The sequence below is a fragment of the Oreochromis aureus genome, linkage group 8 (genome assembly GCF_013358895.1).
Source record: "Oreochromis aureus strain Israel breed Guangdong linkage group 8, ZZ_aureus, whole genome shotgun sequence".
In the NCBI taxonomy this organism is placed as follows: Eukaryota; Metazoa; Chordata; class Actinopteri; order Cichliformes; family Cichlidae; genus Oreochromis; species Oreochromis aureus.
Genome location: NC_052949.1, coordinates 12,682,746 through 12,704,450, shown reverse-complemented (window position 1 = coordinate 12,704,450; position 21,705 = coordinate 12,682,746). Strand labels below are relative to the sequence as shown.

General features: G+C 38.6%; 2 protein-coding genes across 4 annotated transcripts in view; both read right to left on the bottom strand.

The window, feature by feature from the left end:
- Window positions 1-21,705, bottom strand: part of LOC116327501 (testican-2) — a 70,632-nt gene that overhangs the window by 43,129 nt on the left and 5,798 nt on the right. For both annotated transcript variants that reach the window (XM_031749116.2, XM_039616058.1), the window contains exon 2: window positions 3,028-3,321. In XM_031749116.2, the coding sequence (XP_031604976.1) occupies window positions 3,028-3,204 (177 nt within the window). In that variant the 5' untranslated portion in view covers window positions 3,205-3,321. The remainder of the gene's footprint in view (window positions 1-3,027; window positions 3,322-21,705) is intronic.
- ascc1 (activating signal cointegrator 1 complex subunit 1) lies at window positions 6,519-21,693 on the bottom strand. 2 transcript variants are annotated; one of them, XM_031749057.2, is made up of 10 exons: window positions 21,356-21,693; window positions 21,131-21,233; window positions 20,900-20,997; window positions 20,634-20,812; window positions 20,386-20,519; window positions 18,527-18,646; window positions 18,292-18,416; window positions 17,607-17,680; window positions 15,252-15,396; window positions 6,519-6,731 (listed from the first exon to the last, which is right to left on the bottom strand). In XM_031749057.2, exons 1-9 carry the CDS (start codon window positions 21,468-21,470, stop codon window positions 15,280-15,282), a joined length of 1,065 nt encoding a protein of 354 aa, XP_031604917.1. In that variant the 5' UTR covers window positions 21,471-21,693; the 3' UTR covers window positions 6,519-6,731; window positions 15,252-15,279. The 2 variants fall into 2 exon arrangements, with proteins under 2 accessions (XP_031604917.1, XP_031604919.1); XM_031749059.2 differs by lacking the exon at window positions 6,519-6,731 and adding an exon at window positions 11,643-12,773.

The following is a 21,705-nucleotide window of genomic DNA, read 5'->3' as shown; positions in this document are numbered from 1 at the left end:
AAATACTCTCCATTCAACCCAGTTTCAATCGATATTTTTCTCCTCATGGTCCATTCCCCACTAGTAGTGCCTGCTCTATGGTATGAGAACCACTGGAGTGAGCCTTAGCTGTAAGGCATTCACCAATCTTTTGCTACACAATCTTTTACTGAACTAAACTCAAGCTAAACTCAAATGGATTGAAGAAGACTCTCATGTCAAATCTTCTCTGCACACTGTGGCTGGACGTGCTGCTAACTGCCCGCAGAGAGGCCCCATATCGCTCTGTTCACCCTATCTGTCACTCAAACGCTGATCCAATCTAACAGGAGAGCCGAACTCCTCCAAACACCCGTGGAGATAATATTTAAATCTGCATGAAAGCACAAATTTGCGATTCAATTACGAATTCTTTCCAGTCGGACACATTCCTGCACGTCAACAGACATGGTCAGAGGTGCTGAAGCTTCTCTCTCTGGCAGACTCTGATAAGACTATCTGTCTGAGGTGATATTTCTCAGCAGTGAGATCAAACAGCTGTCCGGTTGTCAAGGTAGAGGCCTGGATCTAAGCGTTGCTAACCAACTCCTCCTCAGAGATCTCGTGCATCCTGATTTATGCCATGTGTTCAGTCTTTTGGCAGTGACTATTGTAACCATGTGGCACACCCAGCGTCATAGCCTCCTGACCCTTTATAAGCTAACTGTCTCCCCCAGTGCCCACATATCCCTCTCTTGGCTGCAGATGTTTTAATATCAACCTTCCTATTTATATCACTGAGGGGGGATTTAATATTAGAAACACATCAGAGTGTAACACAAGACAATTCACAGCAACAACACAAAGTGCAGCGATTCAAACCATCCACAGCACTGAATCAATCAATCAACAGCTGTAAAACTGTCTTAACCTTTATAGAGACAGGATTGACTTATTTTTAGCTAGTGATCTGAGTGTTGTGCACATCCTCCCTTCGTTTAACATGTCTGCCCTGATTATATATGCCCTGACCAGTTATTATTGCCAGGTACTGAAATTGAAACCAGGTTCCAGTTGCCAAATTGTTCCACATAGTCCAAACCCTTGGAACTGTACGCCTCCAAGATCAATCAGTTCCAACAGAAATGCTGCCATGTTTTTCTAACACAACAGTATTGCAAAACAATTCCACTGAACTCATAGAAGTTGAGCTTTTGCATGCATTTGTGCCTTTTTTCCTATCATCAGAGCTAATAAACCTAAAAGAGGCCGGTAATGGCCTGCTTTTTTCCAGGCAACAGACAACTGATCAGGAATCAGTAGGAGAATCAATAAAGCATCTGACCTATAAGCAGAATCAATATTGGCTTGAGTGTCAGCATTTGTCCTTAATCACCAGCAGTCACGGTGGGTGGGATTTGTAATTTGGTGATGAAAGAAAGAACTAATATTGTCAAATGGGTCATCAGCCAATGGGTAATCAATGCTGGTATGTACCAGTTGTGGATACTGGGATGGGATAAAGTTAGATGGAATCCAACTTTCTATGTCAGCTTCAAAAAGCAACACACAAAAATAAAAAATATACATTTGTGAAAGCACCATCATCACTGTAATAATTCCACCCAGTCCTCCTCAGTTAAAATGAGACCTTCATCATTACCTACCAACTTTAAAATGACGGTCTCATCCTGAGCTTTCAAATATTTAATGGCACAAAAGACTGAGGAATTTCTCCCACTATAAGGATCTGGATTGGTTCACACCTGTCTGCTTTGTGGTTTACAACAAGATAGCTGTTCTTATCATATCTCTTTTCGCATCGGGCTATTGTTGGCAATGGTGGAAATTAATAAGCAGGAATCTGATTTACAGGAAGCTGCACTACTGTGACGACGAGCCTGCATTTATCAGGTGCATCATTTGTTGATGTTAAAAGGTTTCACAGCAGGATTTCGTGAAAATGTAGGCCTGTCCCATCACAAAAAGGTGGGATTGCTTGGACCTCACAAAATGTAAATGGTTGCTGTAACTTTACCCAGTTAGCCTGCATTTAGGCCTATGTTTGTGATTAATATTTTAATCTACAAAATTCCAAAACAGTTCTCTGAAATTTGTGGAAATCTAAGGCACTATCTTCAAATAGTATTTATTTCGGTCCTTATAAAGCATATTTGTTTAGCTGCAATCTGCAAATGGTGTTTTTGCGTTAAAAAGTAAATGCTTTTTTTTTTTTTATTTACCAATCATGGAATTCCACCTTTATTAACAATGTGACTAAATTTTGGCCTTCACAATTTAGATATTTTAAATTTTATCACTTATTTTCCAGCTTTAGGGAATGTTACTCTTGAGCATTGGCCATGCTTGTTTTTTTAATATTTGATATTTTTTATTTATGATTTATTGACAACACAGGAGATGGCTTGCTGTTTGTCTTTTCAGTCTGAAAGCCCAGGAAGACTCCTACCTGTGAGCCCTATATTTACAATATGGCAGATCAATGGGAATTCATGAATAGAGATACGGTTCAGAGTATCACAGTTACCCAGAAGGAGCTTGGAAATAGCTTTTGAGACCATATGTCGTAGATTTCCTTTGGGTTTTACCGTATTCACTTGCATTCACTTGCAAGACGGTCCATAGACGAAAAGTGTCAGTTTTAACCGCAGGTATAGGCAATAAAATAGTTGGCATTCCCCCTTTATTAAAAAGCAATAAATGTATAAAATCGAATAAAAAAATGAAAAAGAAGAAGAGTGAAATGAATCTGAATGGTTTCATGATCGATGCATGCACACGCACACGCGCATTCATTCGGACGTGTAGTCTAAGCTTAAATTCTAGCATCCTGTGTAAATACTTTCATTTTTCAAAGTATTTCTCATGCACAAACTGATAAAACTGGGTATACGTGCACTTCGGGTTGACAGTTAACTGTGCGCAAAAATCACCTGAGAAACCAGCCTGCGCTTTCTCCACAGGGAACACCTCTGAAAGCCCAGTATAGGAAGAGCTAAAGACACGACAACGCATGCTTGTGTTAATTACACCAAATACAGCACTCACGTCTCTGAAGCGATTCCAGTGCTTGATCTTACGGCTGTACTGGGAGATGGTTGACAACCATTGCTCATCTTCCATGAAATTCCCGGCTTTTCCTGCCTCTTTCCCACTTTTCACGTCCACCTGGAGCGAGACGCCCACCAGCAGACACACGCAAGCAACGATTCTCACAGCCACCATGGTGCTCGGGCAGTGTGGTCTGGGATGTATCCTCTTGCTACTGCTGCTACTGCTGCTCCTGCCGCTGTCCTCCAGCCAATGAGCCACATACGAGACTGCTGCTGCCGCCTCAACAGACTGAATGGAAAGAGAGAGGGAGAGAGAGAGAGAGAGAGAGAGGGAGGGAGGGAGAAGGAGAGTTAAAGGGGAGATTAGATCCTGCGCTAATCATTTATTTGTGCTCACTTTAAATCATTATTTCAACGTCTTCTTGTTGTTGTTTGATTTACTTTTTCAGCCCACACACAAACACACACTCACACACTCAGAAATCCTAACAGTCACACTGTAAATGAATCATACAAGTAGAACAAATGTTTTCTGGAAGAATGCCATTTAGCCTATGCCTACAGCTGGGTTCAGACAGTGAAAAGGAAATGAGAGGAAAATTGCTGCAATTTAGTTGATATCATAAGGAAGTAGTGCCCACAACATGGTTCCCTGGACTGCCAGTGGTCACCGAAGAGTCCCAAAAGGCCTCATTTTAGCTGAGGTTTCATTTATGTTAAAATTAGCACCGGGAGAGGATGCCAATGTCAGAATTACATATTATCTCACTCTAAAATCTGACATCAGATATAAATGGACTCAAAACAATGCTTATTGTATTATATTGGATGTGTCATTACAGAAAATTTTATCATTCGCCGCTTGTTCCCTTTTCCCAAAACCTGAATGTGATGTTTTCAAGTTTATTAAATGTTGACTTGTGAAGGTGCTTGTAAGCAGTGCCGGGCATCCCTCTGTTCAGTTAACTGACAGAATGAAGACTGGTGCCATTGTTTTTATCTAACTCTCTGACAAAAAAAATGAAGGAAGCAATCATCACAGCGTAACACACAGTCAGTTAAACATCAGGGATCTCAGCCTGTCCACCTAGAAAGCTTAAACATCTGTGAATCCATTTCATCTGCTTTGATGCAAATGAAAGTGACAAGAAGTGTAGTGAACAGGCCTTTGAATGAAACAGTTTGTCTTGGCTACGCTTTGTTTAATCCAACTTTCCTTTAACTGGCTGCCCATTGCAGACAGAAGGTTAAAACAGCAAATGGGTGGTGCTTCTGTGCAGAGATGACCATATAAGATATAACCACAATCTCAGACTAAGATGACTTCATTATTTGAACCAATGATTGCAAGTACATCCTTTATACAGTCATAGATTTAAAACTATGTTTAATGATCACATGCACTCAGATACATGGGCAATGAGCATAAACTAGCTTGCAGACGAGCCTGGGCCTTTGCTAACTTTGGCAGGTTGGTGATACAGTACTCTGGAAATTCAACATTTCTTTGAATTGTATTGAGTAAATGCTCAGCTGTTATTGAGTTGTGTAACTATTTTAGCTTCCAAAGTGATTTTAGGAAGTTATCAGTTAGAATTAGCTGTTATAACCATACTTATACCTTCAGCAACACATAGGAAACACTAGCTGCCTCATTCTTCTATTGTGCATTTATAGATTTCCCAGTAGTTTAATCTGTAATTATAAATCAGCCTTTCTGATGTTAAAATGCTGAGACTATAATTGGTTTGACTGCCTGCACCAAATGATGTTGTAAAGATGGACTGTGGAACGAAACAAGTTTAAATGTGTGGTGTTGCAGCTTTTATCCCCCATTCTTTATGACCTCGAGTTCTGCTGTAGCTGCACATCATCTTAAGTCTATCCACGTTATTCCTGCTGCTGCCTAAACTCTGCATGCCCTCTCCTCCTTCGCTCCCTCTGCTGTGCATTCCATCCCCATGAAGATAAACCTAATCCAGCCCTCTGCTCAGATTCATTTATGTTTAAGATTACCAATATTGTCCGTGGCTGAGTAGCCAGGGGGCAGGATCACATTTCTGGGATGCTGCTTAGCAGGCCAAACCAACCCTGACATTGCCATCAAAATAGTTGATGTGGCAGTCGCAGGCCTTCCTGACTGTGCAGAGCTCGCAAACTGCGACGCAAGGGCAACAGGAGAAATGTCCCACAGTGCTAGCCTGCTGCGCACATCAGGAATACAAGGTGGTGGACATGATGTATTAATCAAGAGGTCGTCATTACTCACGTCTGGATGAATGTGCTGCAGATTAATGGTTACACAGCTGATCTGGGTCACCTAGAATTATTTAAAGACTCTATTCTGCTTTGCACCATTAGCTTTTAAAGATTTTTTTTTTTTTTTTTTAATTTAAGAGGTTATTTGGAAGCATCTCTTTGGATCCTTGCAAAGGAAGTCTCCTATGGGAATCTTCAATGTAAACGAAAGGGAAAAAAACGAAAACATGCTGATGAGAGCTGTTCATTGCTTTAGATAACAGGCTTTAGGGAGAAGACTCCAAAGAGCCTTATTTTATTTATTTTAATTGCAGACAGTTCTTAAGAGTGCTGCTCTTCTATATACGAGTATCAGCAGAGGGACCGAGTGTTTTTACTTCTCTGATAATCAAATACTTAGAAACATGTCTTACTCAGATGTGAAGAAACACCTCAGATTATCATGTTAGTTAACTCAAGGTGTCATGCTCTCACACCCTTCTGTGGCCAAGAAATATGTATTGCTATTGGCTGTTTTATAGCAATTTTTGATGACAAGAGGCATTTTAAAATAAATATACCAACCAAGAAGACAATGCTGTATGTATATAAACCCTTTTATGTTATTTAAAGCCATCAACACATGACCGAATCACATCTATTACAGCCTTTCACAGAACAGAGCTCACAGTAAAGTAGACTACAATGCTCTTTAATGTGCCTAACATGGCAATATTCACGTTCATTTAACCAAAACTTGTATAATCACACATATCAAAAAGCACAATGTGAAGCCTCTTGCATCTTAAACATAAAAGCAGCTCCATGCAACTTGTTTAACATCTTCTTCTACACATCAAGAGTCACACTGTGGAAGAGTGCCTTTAATTGTAAAGGGATTAGCTGATGGCATCGGTTCCTCCTGCTCCTCTCTAGGCAGATAAACCATATCAATCCTCCACCGAGCGTAATCAGTTTACACAAAAGGAGCAGAGGGACGGGAAGCTTCATTTGAATATCAGGCAAGACTCCATGCAGCAAAAAACTTGAAGGCTTCCTTATCTGTTAATATTTCCCATCCACAAATGTAAACAACGCGTCTCTTTTCTGTCTCACAAACAGCTTGTGAAGCTCAACAGGAGCTTTGGACCTTATCACAGATGTACATTGGTTATAAGTGATGTAACTTCTCTGTAAAGACACTTCGGGAATTTCTGCTACACAACAATTAATTTCAGAAGGCAATGGTTGGATGCAACACACATTTGTTTATTCCTGGCAAATCAAAACAGAATATACAGCACGAGAAAACAACCAAATCCCAATTTTCCAAATGAGTTCAACATAAGATTCAGGAAAGATGCTGTAACGTCGTGTCGGTGTCCAGCTGTCAGCAAAGAACTTCTTCATCAGCGAGCATTTCTTAACATTTCCAATCCTGCTGTCGTGTTCATCAAAGACCTGCAACACATAATCAGTGATGAATTTTGTACTTTAAAGCACCCCCAGGGCTGCAACTAATGACCGTTATGTTCATCTAAAAATTAGTCTGCTGATTTTCTTTCATTACTTGCTTATAAATTCTCAGATGTCTTGAGCCACCTTTTTAAGTCTTTTTATTTTCCTAAGAAAATGGGAGCAGCGACTTTTTAAAATGTGTCCAAGCATACATACAATTTGAACAAGCTTGAAAGTCAATATTTGGTATGATCGTTTGATTAAACTATTTACTATGCATTTATAAATCCATTCATCCGTACAGCCTGACAATGATAGAGCCTCCACTGTGTTTTAAGGATGGCTCTACACACTCAGTGTTGTACTTCCATATATGGTGATGACGATTTGAAGCAAAAATTTTAAATATGGATGTGTCACTTAACAAGACCTGACCTTAACAAAACCACAATGGCTTCTTGACAGCCACTTTCACTAACATCATCTCCGCTGAGACTTTGGCAAACAAGGTCAGATGCATCTCTCAGGCCCTGTGTCAGGTCTTTGCTGGATCTTTTCCAGTTTCTTAAGGACATGAGTTTTGGATACTGTTCATCTGCTCTAGATTGTTATATAGACCTGCCACTTCTTTTCCGCCCTCCACTTGTCCAGTTTCCTTAAATTGCTTAAGGACTTACTGCACATCATGCTGAGATATGCCAGGTTTTCAGTTAATAGCACTTTGGGAGTCACCTTGTTGGTGCAAAAACTGTCTGCCTGTCAAACTGTGTTACCTTTGGCATTTGTTGATTCAATTAAAGAAATTATGTATTTTTATTGCCAAGTTGTCTGTTATGTGTGGACAATACAGGTTCATCCCTTGAATAAATTGCTCTTTTATCCTTAAATGATTCATAGGTGAGCAGTAAGTTGCTTAAAAAAGCAGCCGATTCCCAAAGAAAAACTTTGAAAGACCTTTCGAGATCCTGGAGAACCCTTGCTCAACACCACTTTAAAAAAAAAATACAAGATAGTTCTCCTCGGAAGCAAAACATAAAGAAATGATGGGTGGTTCAAGACTTTTGCACACTACTGTACAGGTGACTTTCTAAGTCAGTTACTTCATGCCCATATGCAATTATGCAATACAAATGTACAGAAAATAAAAATAAAAAGGGACCCTAATAGTACAGTAAAGGGCATTAAGGCATGAAATATTGATAAAGTACTTGTTTTCTTACAAAGGTCCCCTCTGTGGTTTTTGCTTTTGTGTGTGTGTGAATTGTGTATGTCCAGTTGGAGGTACCCAAGGACAAAGTGAAGGAAAAAAAAAGCAAATAGCCTGTAAACAGGATCATGGACAGGAAATCCCATCAAAAGAAGATATTTTGAGAGAATAAACCGCACGGGGAGACATTTAATAAGTAATCCTTAGTGACTTACAGCTGTAACTAGAGCTGCTATAAATGTGTATAGATTTAATTCAATAGGATTCAAACTGGGTCACTCAGCTATTAAAAGTGCAAAGTTAGTTGAGAGCAGTCTGACAGCAGTTTGCCTTTTCCTGGCAAGTACTGAAAACTGCTGTTTTGCACTGCAGGCAGCTGCTGCAGAGGTGGAAGAGAGTGTAGCACCTTTTTCAATTAAACGTGCACAATAAACAGAAGATGGCAAATACTCTGAACTGTGACACGCTCGGTCTCAGTACAGGGTTTCATTTTTACTCTGTATTATAAAGCTTATACCGGCTATTATAAATGACAAATCCCCATCACCTGCACTTTTATATACTAACAGTAAAAAAAACAATTGAGTGTTAAGTGATGCACTAAGGGGTTTCACATTGCATGATAAAGAGATGACACAACATTTATAACTTTTGTATAAGCATCCTTCGCATTTAGTGCTGAAATAAGAGTGTTGATCATCATCTGTGCTTGTGTTATTACATTATTTTGTTCTGTAAAGCAGCACTAGTGATACTATAACAGCAATCACCCACCTCTGCAGTGCTCTCCGGAACAGTTTAGCAACCTTGAGCTCATTTTTGATTTTATGAAACACCACCTTACAGTTTTGTTTGACTCTTATTGCTTTCAGTGTTGCTTCCTGGCCTAATGTGCAGATAAATTCAATCAAAAATCATACATAAAAATAGACCATGAAGCACTGGGCTGCACATCTTAAAAGAAGAAGAAGGCCACAAGTACTCCAGTCACCGTTCAACCCAGTTCTAATACTTGGGTGGACCCCTTTTGCCTTAAGAACTTCCTTAATTCTTTGTGGCTAGACTTCAACAAGTTGCTAAAAACATTCCTTAGAGATTTTGGTCCATGTTGACATAATAGCATCACCCATTCAAAAGATGCTCTATTAGATAGAGATCTGGTAACTGTAGAGGCCATTTGTACACAGAAAAAGTCATTGTTATGTTGTATGCTTCAAGGCTTGGGGTGTTGTGTATTCTGAGATATTCATCTTTATAGCTTGCTTGTAACAATTGTTATTTGAGTTACTGTTGCCTTCCTATCAGCTTGAAGCATTAAGGTCATTCTCCTCTGACCTCTGGCATCAATAAGATATTTTTGAGAGCTGCTGCTTTGCTAGATAGTTTGAAAAAAGATAAAGTATCTTTGTAAACACTAGAGATGGTTGTGGAGAAGAATCCTAGCAGATCAGCAGTTTCTGAAAAGTAACTTAAAATCACCCTTCTTCCCCATTCTGCTCAGTTTGAACTTCAGCAGGTCATCTCGACCGTGTCTGCTGATTGTGTATACACACCTGTCAAAGATCTGGTGGATTTAGTTGCCAAACGTTTTATCATTTAAGTGGTTTACTACACAAAAATGTCAATAAATGTCTTAAATGTGAGGATTTAATGACTGTTCTCTTTCATATTACTGTAAATGGAACATATCTAGATTTTGAGAGGCAATTTGGGTCCTTATATGCAACATGTTCAACAATTCCTGACATTTCATAGCTTAAAGTATAATTTTTAATTTTTTTTTAAAGTAACAGAATGTAACTGGTGATGATAATCTCCTACAGCCCCATTTTAAAATCTTATAGTGCTAAGTGTACATAAAGTAAACAGTAGCTCTGACTGTTCAAACACTTTAGGCTTCGTGCCTTTCCTCCCTGTGTGAATGCCTCCAGCAGTAAACAGACGTGGACAGCTGCAGGCAGCCTCCAGACTCAGCACTCTGAATGATAAAGAGCTGGTGCAGGGATCACCTGCCTTCTCGCTAGAGACACATATTAGACATTTCAAACACTCTAGCCTTGGCTCTCCATCAAGGCCCTGTTTACGTCTATTAGTGACAGAGTGATCAGTGTGAAATTCAGTCGGTGGTGACACACGACTGGAGAGTCAAACATAAGAGAGTTTAAAAAGAGCACGGCGTCATATTTTACCCTTAACAATATCCAGTTTCAAAATTTTAGTTTTGTCTAGCAGGATTGTTTATAGATCACCTTTCTACTTCCCATGGACACAAGTGAATAAGTTCATACAACTGGATTCAAGTGTGTTAGAGGAATACACGGCACAAAAAGGCCCAAACTACCTTTTGATATGTCATTTTTGATTTAAACTATTCTTTGTATCAGTCTGAGTGTACACTGAGCAAACCTTACTGTGACCTTAAAAAGTAATTAGGCACTTAATTGATTTGATGCATGTCATTAGTTACTCCAAGCATGCAAATCAAACATATCTACTGTATTAAAGGTCATGTCTGTCAGCCAAAATCTATTTTTTCCCCAGCAGACGTTAACGCTTTCCATATCGAAAGAAAGCTTAATTTCTAATTACCCTATGAAAAATTCCAAAGTGTGGCTCTGAATATCAAAATCCAAAATGTACTAAAAAGAAAAGAACAAAAAAAAGACTGACACTGATCAAGTAAAACCCATTTAAAAGCTGGCTTTTGCATTTAAAAAGGCTACTTTGAACATTGCCATGAAATTAACTATGCAAATCGGGTTGGGGGAGCGGGGGGTACAATACTTGGTCAAGATAACAAGACTTCAGTTACCAAATGTGATACGAATTCTTATTACTGAACAGTTCAGTGCAAGTTTTAAAAGTGTTGCAGGCTCAACTAAATGATTGCTTTTGCTTTCAATCCTTTTAAAAATCACAAAAACAAATGGGCTGGAAAATAAGGTTTTATCAGCTTGTTTTATACTGCAAAGGCACGTTTTCAGTGGGTGTCGTTTACCGCCCTTCGAAATGCTTATCAATGCATGTAAACAAGCACATGCACACATGCCTGCATAAACAGCTAAAATGTGTAACGTTTTAATTAAAATCCCAACTCCTCTGTCTCTTTAGATCGTTAGAAATAGAGACGCAGATCCACAAAGGGAAAGAGGTCGCTGGTAACACCAACAGACGCAGGGGTCTCATTTATCAGTCTTATTTAAATTGGCTCATGCTAGTTTTGAAATCTTAAGGGTCTAGTTGGACGTTCTCACTGCAGGGACTGCGGAGATGACTAATTAGGTAGAGGGATGTGGCAGAGACAGAAAAAACTATGTATGTCGGGCAGTGCGTAAGCAAGCTCACCCACACGGACATGCAAAGCCACATTTAACTATGTTCACAGATAAGCCATGACATTCTGACCACTCACAGATGAAACGTAAAATTGCTTACGCTGTGACAACAGGGTGTCATGGTGTAGGAAATATGACATGTGGTTTCATAGCCAAAATAAAGTTTTTTCTTTTTTTTGACTAGGACTAAGACCTCATTGGGCATTACTAGGCATGTTAGCACAAATGCCATTTACAATAAAGTCTGTTTTTGTTTTTGAAAAATGTGTAACTGTGTCCAGTCAAGAAACAATTGTTTCAGATATTTCTGTTTGATATGTTTATCTGTGTGTGTAGACAACAGCTTTGCAAAAAATTGCAACAGATTTGCTATTTTTACAGATTTATCCATTTTAATCTTCATATTATCAAAAACATGCAAACATGCAACATTTAATTAGAAACTGTTAGTAGAATGACTTGCTGTTTTATCGCCATCCTGATGTACCAAAGGTTCTTTGAAGAGAACAACTGACTGCGAGTAGTTGGAGATTTGGTCCCCATTGTAGGCTGAGTAGTCACGATCATGCCACGATCTTCAACTACTGTTTTTTCTAGTTTGATTGGAGCATTAGGCCCTTGTCACACAGTCCTAGAGACCTACTGGCAAACATCTGGCAAGCACCGGTGGTAAGGGGAAAATGTGTATTCTTTGGCTGGTGGCAAGTGCTTCCTGGAGGTTGCTGGCAGACACAAGGTAAAATTGGTCACAGTTCTCACTGCTTGTAACCAGTTTTAACGAGCAACTGCCTCCAACCACGACTTGGTCAATATACATTTTTCCCTAGAGAGTGACGGTTGCAGGGGATTTACTGACCGGGCTTCTAGGCCTTTTTGGGACTTTAGCCTTACAGAAATGAGTGATTTAAAACAGACTGTAGTAATTATTTTTTCAGCAACTTTTTAGGTTATGTCCTTTCTATATAAATAACAGACATAAAGAACATTTCCTAAATGATCTATACAATGCAGCAATCTATCAATCTTTTTGCGAGCAAATTCTTACTTGGACACATTTATAGCTGAAAACAGACTGAAAATTTATTAAATATTAAACACGAAGCTTTTAACTTAATTAAAACTAAATTACAGTTTCAAAAACCATTTACTAAATGTTTGCTTCCCACTTATCAATGTTAAATCTGGCATCCTAAATGTTACCCATGTTTCCAAATTTCCTGACATTTCATAGATAATTAACCAATTTATCAAGACAATATGAATGTCTGATAGTGAGAAATTATTCCTTCATTGCAGCCATAATCCAATATGCTCCTGATCTATACAACTAAGAAGACATATGGCCATTTAAATAAACAGTCAGTCTGAATGCGTTATATTAAGTCTCAGGACAAATTGTATCTCTCTTCAGAGTCCGTGTCTACGGATGACGTATGCTTCCTCATGTGTTTTCAGTACAATCATTAATGCGGACATCTGTGCAAAACATCCTCAATCATGTCCCTGCCAAAAGAAAAACAGAGGCATAGTCTCAGTGAATTCAATCAAATTTCAATTGCCTTGTGATGCTTTCTTTTTGTGCTTAGGAGCAATAGTATTGGCAACTCTCAGAATTCTGTTATCAGCTGGAGTGCTGTTATGTTGGATGCAATCCTGACCCACTAAAAAGCATGCTGTCGAGAGCTCTGGGCATGATTAATTAGGTCCCAGGTCCTAGGTCGGAAAAGATTGTACTCCAAGACAATGAAATAGTCAGGGTATGGACAGCTCAGCTGGCTAGTCTATATCCAATAACAAAATCTGCATGGGTATCTGTGCAAGCAGCTTCAAGAAAAAAGAGAAGAAAAGAAAATCATGCCACTGCTGGGATGGGAGGGTGGATAGGACAGGGTTGCAAAGCTGACAAACAAAAAGACCCCTTTGTTTTTATCAGTGTAACTTTTGGCAGCCTGGCAATCACCCTCCTGCATGCCAAACAGAGAGGATTGCCAGCTGAGGGGAAAGCTAAAATAAAAAAAGCTGTGATGGCAAAAGCAAGTGTCTGTATTCACTGACACTGTTGACAGTCGGGAGTGAGGACAAGGTTCATGTGGGAAAGGCAAAGATTTAAAGAAAAAGGAAAAGAAAAAAACTGGAGGGGAAAAAAAGGTCTGAAAGATCATATCAGTGATGCATTCACACTTTCATGAGGCAGTGCGTTGAAAAGATGAAAGGAAAGGTGTAAATCACAGCTATGACGTAGAGTAGTGCAAGCAAGAGATTAGAGCAGCATGAAATGCAACCAGTGTTTGGACAGCTATAGAAGCCAGTTTGGCAGAAGATCTGCATTTGAATCTATCAGCACTGCAAACTATTGGGATGCCGTCTAAAGTGTAAACATAAACAAGATGCAAAGATTGTAAATTGTTTAAGCCAAATATTTAGATGAAATTGAATTTAATGCCAGTAGCACAATTTTAACAAGGTGCGAGGGCATATGTTATATCACCTGTTCTTTAACCAGCACCGAGAAATTTAAATCACTTTGGACAACAGCTTTTTAACTTTCAGTTGTGTACAGCTACTTTGTTAGGTACACTTAGTATTGCATTGGACCACCTCAGATTTTCTGCAGAACTGCCTTAATTCTTCACGACAGAGGTTCAACAGGGTGCTGGAAACATTCCTCAAAGATTATGGTCCACATTGACTTGACAGCATCAGACAGGTGATACAGACTGCCTATACATGATGCCAATCTTCCTTTCCATCACATCACATCCATCACATCAGGTCCTCTATTAGACTGAGATCTGGTGACTGTGGAGGCTGTTTGAGAACAGTGAACTCACTGTCATGTTTAAGAAACCACTAAGATGTTTTGAGCTTTGTGGCATGGCACAATTTGGTATTTATATTTCTGTGTAAAATCAACACCATAGGTATTTTGTAACAACAAACCCTTCTCTAACCCTACGCTGTAACCTGGCATGCACCTCCCTAGGAATATAATTACACATCCCCATCAACAAAGTCAATACAGATAGAAATGTTGGCAACAGCACTGGCCACTTCCATAGGGTACGTCACTGGCTCTATGTAGATTCACTACAGCAGTATAAATTAGGCACTATCCTCCTGACAGCAGCCATGATGGATGCACTTGGTCAGCAACAATACTCAAGTAAGCTGTAGTTTTTAAATTAAGCTTAGTTAGTAAGGGGTCCAAAGAGAATACTGCAGTTTGAACTTCAGCAGGCCATCTTGACCATATCTACATGCCTAAATATAATGAGATGCTGCCATGTGATTGGTTGATTAAACATTTGTGTTAACGAGCAGTTGAACAGATGTACCTAACTAAGCGACCAGTGAACGTAATGATATAAGGTCCTCTATTATGTTTTTCCTAACGGCTTCTTTATGTGTTCCTGTTTGAGGTAATTTTACAATAATGGGTTTACTGTTGTAGCTACTTTGGCCATTACAGAAATAGCTGAAGTAACTGCAAATTACCTATTAATTTTTGTAAACTATTCATTTTTACAATGATCAGGATTATAAGATTTTCTTCTTCCTGCAACTTTTTGTTTCATTTGATATAAATATAAAAGTTATTAGAATTTTATACATTTTTGAGCTTTTTACTCCTTAGAAATACATGAAAGAGCAAATGTTTTAATGTACTATCTTATCTTCAAATACTTGTCAGATAAATATACCAGGCCCAAAAAAATGTGGAAAATGTGGAAACTATAAACTAAATAAAAACAAGTATCTGAAAAATCCATTTAACTAGATTTCCTATGTTTCATTTGGGCATCGTGGTTAAAAAAGTACATCTAATATTTTTTTATTCTTCTCTATTAAAGGGATAACCATGACCCAGTCTCCACCTCTCTGTTAACAGTTAAATGACTCAATCTATGCTGCCACCTACTGGACAGAACTATCAAGAATGCTGCAGTGCTCTCAAAGCTATAAATGTTATTAATTTCCCACCTCAGTATATGCTCACTCTTGCGTGAGCTCAAGAGAAGCTGATGCTCCCTGCAGAGCTGTAGTATCCAGTGCAGTCTGTTGAATATCTCTGGGACAGCTGCACAGTATTCAGCTCAATCTCTCCAAAACAATAAGCACCAAATTTCTGTAATGAAAAACATTAAATTCATAAACTTGTAAAAAAAAATATTGTCAAGACTATTTCAGATTACCGTGTGCTACAACAAAGCAGGATAACTTGTGTTGACTTCAAGCAGTCAACACTGTGTTAGAAAGTTAAAAACTGCTTGTCAAATTCTATTGTGAAAACAAGGTAAGCTGTCACAAACATGGTATTATCATATTTATAGGTGGCTGAGTGTTTGGCTGCCACCTTTGTGTCACTTTCAGAGAAAAAAAACAAAAACAGCAGCAACAATGTTGTTATTTAAACAAAGGCCTTCTCTGCAGAGGAGGGGAAGGTGAATGTCAGAGCTTTTCATCTCCAGTGTCGCATTTCAGTTGTCACTTCAGTTGTCAAAACTCCACCAGGAAGAGTTTTGCAACCTGACTCTGACAAGTGTTTTTTTAAACAACACAAACAACCAAGAGTCTGGTCTTTGAACTGTACTGGTGCGTTGTTTTTTGTTTTGTTTTTTTACCAAAAATAACAACTGCTAATAAAGTACATTCTTAAGTAGTGTTCCCTAATATTTCTGCCAAAATAACAGGTTTTCAGTAGTCAGTCAGCACAGACTGTATATAAATACAAATATATAATTTGTGGGCTCGCTTTGAAGCCTCAACTTTAGAATTTTTACAAGTTGTTTTTTTTTTTTTTAAATGTGTCACATTCATGTAGTGTTCATCTGCTGTAGACACTTTTTAGGCTTGTTTTTTTTAGGCCAGACGTCTTCTTTTGTCCACTTTTTCCAGTTTTCTTAATTTTATTTTACAGACACACTGCTTACCAGGCAGAGATATGCAAGTTTTTTTGGCTAATACCTCTACTGTTGGTATAAAATATTATTTTATGTCTGTCAAACTGCTATTTTTAGATTTTTTCATAGATTCAATTAAAAAAAATTGGAACAAAAAATATGTTTTTATGTCAGGCTATTTCTAACAAAGTGCTTAACAACCAATATTCAATTGTGTCTTTATGTGGTTCATTCCTTGAACCTCTTTTATGATTGAATCATAGGTCAGTGTTAAGTTGCTTAACAAAAATCCTACGTAGCCAATGTCCAAAGAAAAACTTTGAAAGACGTTTAGAAAGCCTGCAGAACTACTGCTCAAAACCTCTTTAAAAATTACAAGCTAGTCGAGGTTGGCTTCACTTTTCAGACCTGAGGTTCATTCCTCTTTTAATATAAAAGGTCTACAGCTGTGACACAAAAAAATAGGAGGGGGGGAAACTAATTGTGACATATCACAGTAGAAGAAGCACATGAGAAAATTTTTTATTACTGGTTCAGTTTCAGGGTGGCAAAACTGAACACTGCTCACTTCCAGCACAACTTCATAATCAACATGAGTGTATCAGTGTTTCCCACCTGGAGATGAAATCATAACTAAACACAATTTGAGCCTGGACTGCCGTGAAGCTGATCAGGTGGTTTAACATTAAATTACATAGCTCGTATCACAGCTAATGTGAGAACATAATCGATTTGTCCCGGGTGAAATGAAAACGCCTTTTCCTAAAGTAGATAAATGTAAATCAGCGCCAAAAATCAATACAATACTCTCAATTTTCATGTTTGTTTTTTTTCACTAAAAGAGCAAACAACCAATTAACTGACAAGATCTTATGGGATTAGCTGTGGACAAGTCAACCACAGCTGGAAAATCTATACACAATATACTTTAAACAAAAACAATGTTGCATCAATTGGATGGTGTAATATTGCTGCAAGCTCCTGAACATAGCAATTAAGATGCATTTGTATTCATTTATTTATGCATTTTAGAGCTTTTATACATTTTCCCAATGAGTATATACACAAAATTCTAACACTGTATTTTAATTTTTTTCCCCAATTGAAACTATGCATATTGTACCAATACAGTAAAAACGTTTTTTTGAATGGGCTGGCTTTTATATAGCACTTTTCTAGGCTTTTTGACCACCCAGAACAATCTTTACTGTGGGAGGAAGCCAAAGACCCCAGAGAAAAGCACAAGGAGAACAAGTGCCACAAGGAAGCCCCAGGAGTCGAGGAGACTCAAGCTAGCACCCGTCTTACTGTGGCGTTGGCACTACTAACCACTGCACCTCCATCCCGCCCAGTGCTGTTGCCTATCATATTGTTATTAACAGCAGTCAAGAAGAGAGTATGTGTCTCAATCCAACAGTAGTAAATTTCAGCTAACCTTTAGTATGTTTTTGGCATCAAAAGCCTCTCTTTCATTGACAGTTTGACGTCCTGCTGCGCCCGTATCTTCCACTGTAAAAACACGAGAGTGTAAAGAACAAGCTGATCAATAAAGCACAGAACACACTGATATGTTATCTCAGTGATAAACTAACATGTTTACTTGAACCTGTCAGTGGCTTTACAACAGCACAAGCAAACTCAAGGACATTTAGTTAGTAAAATTAGTTTGTGAAATAGGGACTAAGAAGATGAAAAAAACTGAATTTTAACAGGGCTTATCCACAAGGTGGTAAACATGGTCAGCAGTGGCACAGTCTCTGTGTTGTGTTGCTGGTAAGCCCAGTACAAATTTGAGAACTGCTCCTGGACTTGATCCATGTCCAAAATGAATGAAGCTTTTGTCAGAGTACTTGGAAAACATGCAGCTCAGTGCACGTAAACAGAACTGTGGCCAAACAGAGAACTGCCTCCCCGATTCCTCTCTGCACAATTTTGTTGTCAGAATTGGTCAAGACTCTGTTTTGTCGTCACTGCAGCTACAGTCCAAGCCAAAAGATAATGAGGGGAAATTGGCAAACATCCACTGGGCGGCAGCCATCAATACGATCTCAGCAGTTCAATAACTTCTCTACTATGCCTTCGTGCGAGTTAGGCTGGCATGTGTGTGTTTATGTCTTTACCTGTGGAGTCTTTTCTGAACAGAGTGTTCATCACAGTACCATGTAGCTTCACTCTGTCCCACTCTCGGACCATCAGCCCTGCAGAGACAAAATGCTCTACTAGTCTGTCTGCAATCACCTGCAACCTATAATGTGATGCCATTAAAACAGAACAGAGATTAAAGAAATAAAGTTAAAACAGTAAAATGTTGGATTTTTGTAATGTTGCTATTTAACTATTCACTGATGTACTAACTTGTCAGATCCATCTCGAACATTGACTTTAGCATACAAAACATCCACCATTGCTGGGTCATCATTCATGTACTCTATGCCTGTCACCTCCAGTGGGAGAGGTTTTCCTTCAGTGATGTCTCTAATGAAAAATCAGACAAAGAAAATCATTGTGGTGTAACACAAACTGTATTTTTTTTTTAAATAAATTTTACAGTGAAACTATCTGGGCATGTAAACTCACTGGATTTAGATAAAGATTTCCTGTCAATACCAGAGGTCAGAGAACAATGGCCAGATTGCTACAAGCTGACAGCAAGGAAACAGTAACTTAAATAACCACTAGTTACAACCAAGCAATGCACAAGAGCATGTCTGAATGCACAACCGCTGCAGAAGACCACACTGGGTGCCACTCCTGTCAGCTAAGGGCGAGAAATTGAGGCCACAATTCGCATGTGCTCAACAAATTGTTAAAAAGGTTGCCTGGTCTGAGGAGTCCAGTAACATTCAAATCAGAGTAAATAAAATAAAAGTATGGATCAATTTTGCTTTGTATACAATGGCTGGTGATGGTGTAGTGGTTTGGCTACTGTTTTCTTGGCATGTTTTGGGTCCATTAGTACTAGCTGCATCCCACGGCCTATCTGGGAATTGCTACTGACCATGTCTATTCCTTTATTAGACAGTGTACCCATCTTCTGCTGACTGTTCCCAGCAGGATAATGAACCATGTCACAAAGCTTGATCATCTCAAACTGATTTCATGAAGTTGAGTTCACTGTACTCCAGTGGCCTTCAAAGTCAGTTGAACCCAATCCAATAAAACTCTTTTGGGTAGAATGATGGATTCTTATAAATGTGCAGTTGACAAATCTGCAGAAACTGTCATTTCAAAATCTGGACCACAGTATCTGAGGAATGTTGTCAACACCTTGTTGAATCAATGTAATGAATAGGGCCACTTTTTTTGCTTTCAGGGGCCACTCTGAAAGCTTGAAAGGTGTAAATAACTGATCTATAAGCATACAGCAATGAACAAAAACATTTTTACCAACTTACAAGACTTACACTTACAGCTGATTTTTAAATTATTTTCCTCATTTTTAAAGCACCTCATAAGTTTTGAAAATATGAACCAATATGAACAAATAGATTCTCGAGCAGGATTCTGCTTGTTGAACCTATGTGCACAGCAAAAGCTTTTAGCTTTTTTTTGGCAGGGATAGCTCAGTAGGTAGCGTGGTCGCCCCATGTTCGGAAGGTCGGGGGTTCGAATCCACTGAACGGCTACCCTAAGGTATCCCTGAGCAAGGTACCGTCCCTACACACTGCTCCCCGGGCGCCTGATTTGCGGCTGCCAACTGCTTCACTGAGTGAATGGGTTAAACGCAGAGAGAATAATTTCCCCATGGGGATCAATAAAGTATACATTATTGTTGTTGTTGTTATGCGCTGAGCGGTCGGAACAGCAGCTGGAAGTGTAGAAACCTTTAATGTAGTGTACTTCTTTACCTTGGATTTTCATTAGGAAGGTTAAACATTACTTTGTTTTGCAATTTTATTGTTTTGGCTCTTTAAATCTATGAATTAATTTCCCCTAGTGTGACATTATTTTATTAGGATTATTTTACTTGATTATTTTACCGATTGTTGTATAATTTATAATTTTGTGTTTCATTTTATAATATTAGTATTTTTAAGTCAGTGATTGTTTTACTTTGTTTTTTTTGTTTTTTTTATTGCCCTTATTTTATTTACTTATTTTTAGATCGCTTATCCTTAATATTTCATTCTGTTTCAAAGTGCGATTTCTTTTGTAGTCATACACCAAAATCATTAAGTGCTTTGTATAATGCAATAACCTTGTTCGGGCATTACCTGATGAAGTTTTGACACTCTTGGAGATGTTCACATGCTTTTCTCACTTCCATTTCATTTAACAGAGCCAAGGTGCCAATGGTCAAGTGGAGCTTTGCAGGGTTTTGAAAGATGCTTTCCTCTACTCCATGATCCTACACGACAGGGAATTTGTTAATGATGTAAAATGCTCTTCTTAAACAATACATTGCCATAACTGCCCATCACTGTCATCAGTCATATTTTGGTTTCTTTTTTACATTAGATACCTGTGAACATTGCTTCAAAACCTCATCTTTAAATCTCAGGAATCCCTCTTGAATTTTTGAGTTGTTTAAAGGGAATGACAAAAAGTGCGTGAAGGGCTGCTTCCTCCGGAAACTCTCAACAAGGACCTCGACTCGAGTGACAGCAGATGAAACTGCAGTTTTGGTGGAACCTGTAATGACTGTTAGACAATGAGAGAGAGAGGGTGAAGGGAAATATCTTTTGCTCTCTGTTCGGTTTTTAAGTGACATTTGCCCTTAGCCCCCACCAATCTGCCCTTCCACTCCTTGTTTTGGGATGTTAATAGACGTCTTTGTGTCAAACTCCAGACGTTTACGCGTTTCTCCTTTTTTCCCAATGATGTATCTACAGAACACAAAGAAAACAGACAAACACAGACAGACGTTATGCTGCTTACAGAACCTTGTATTATTTTCAGGAAGTGAAAGGTTAAGGACAACCAAAGCATGTGTCTACTGTTGATCTGTTGATGACACACTTGTAAAGAACACTTGGGACATCGATGGCACAGCGATATCCTTTATCACTCTGTTCAATTAAGTGGGTATCACAGGTTTCGTCTTCTCCAAGCTCTTCATCATCTAGAAATACAGAAATATACTCACATTTTAAAAAAAAAGAAACTGTGCTAAAGTCTGACAGCATTATCTGGAGATTCTTACAAACACGTACTTCACCTATTAGCGGATAGTTCTCGACTTACCTGGTGGTCCCATGTAAGAAAACTCTTCCTCTTCCTCATAATGCTCTTCCTTAATTATATTCCTGCGGTATATTCTTCCATTTATATTTATAAGAGGTGGACGTAAGACATCCATTCTGGTAAACTAGCTAGTGTTAGCAAACCTGTGCAAATCTGACAACAGAAACGACGGTTCAGGCGATACTGAGGTGACTTTTGGCAACGTCAAAAACACTTAATAGATAATATACTAGCTTGTCAGCTAAGTGAAAATTGTATAAAATAACAAAGTCTGTCTTTCAAAACTTATTTAGCTAGCTAGTTGGAACTGTCCTGGTTAGTGACGTTTTAAATGTGTCGGAAAATGTTTT

Bases quoted from the DNA above. Each gene is read 5' to 3' on its own strand.
- ascc1 (XM_031749057.2), bottom strand. From the start codon at position 21,470: ATGGATGTCTTACGTCCACCTCTTATAAATATAAATGGAAGAATATAC. The intron at 20,813-20,899 runs GTGGGGGCTAAG...ATTGTCTAACAG, and splicing joins AGGAGTGGAAGGGCAGATTG to TCATTACAGGTTCCACCAAA. The intron at 20,520-20,633 runs GTATCTAATGTA...CCTGTCGTGTAG, and splicing joins TTTTGAAGCAATGTTCACAG to GATCATGGAGTAGAGGAAAG.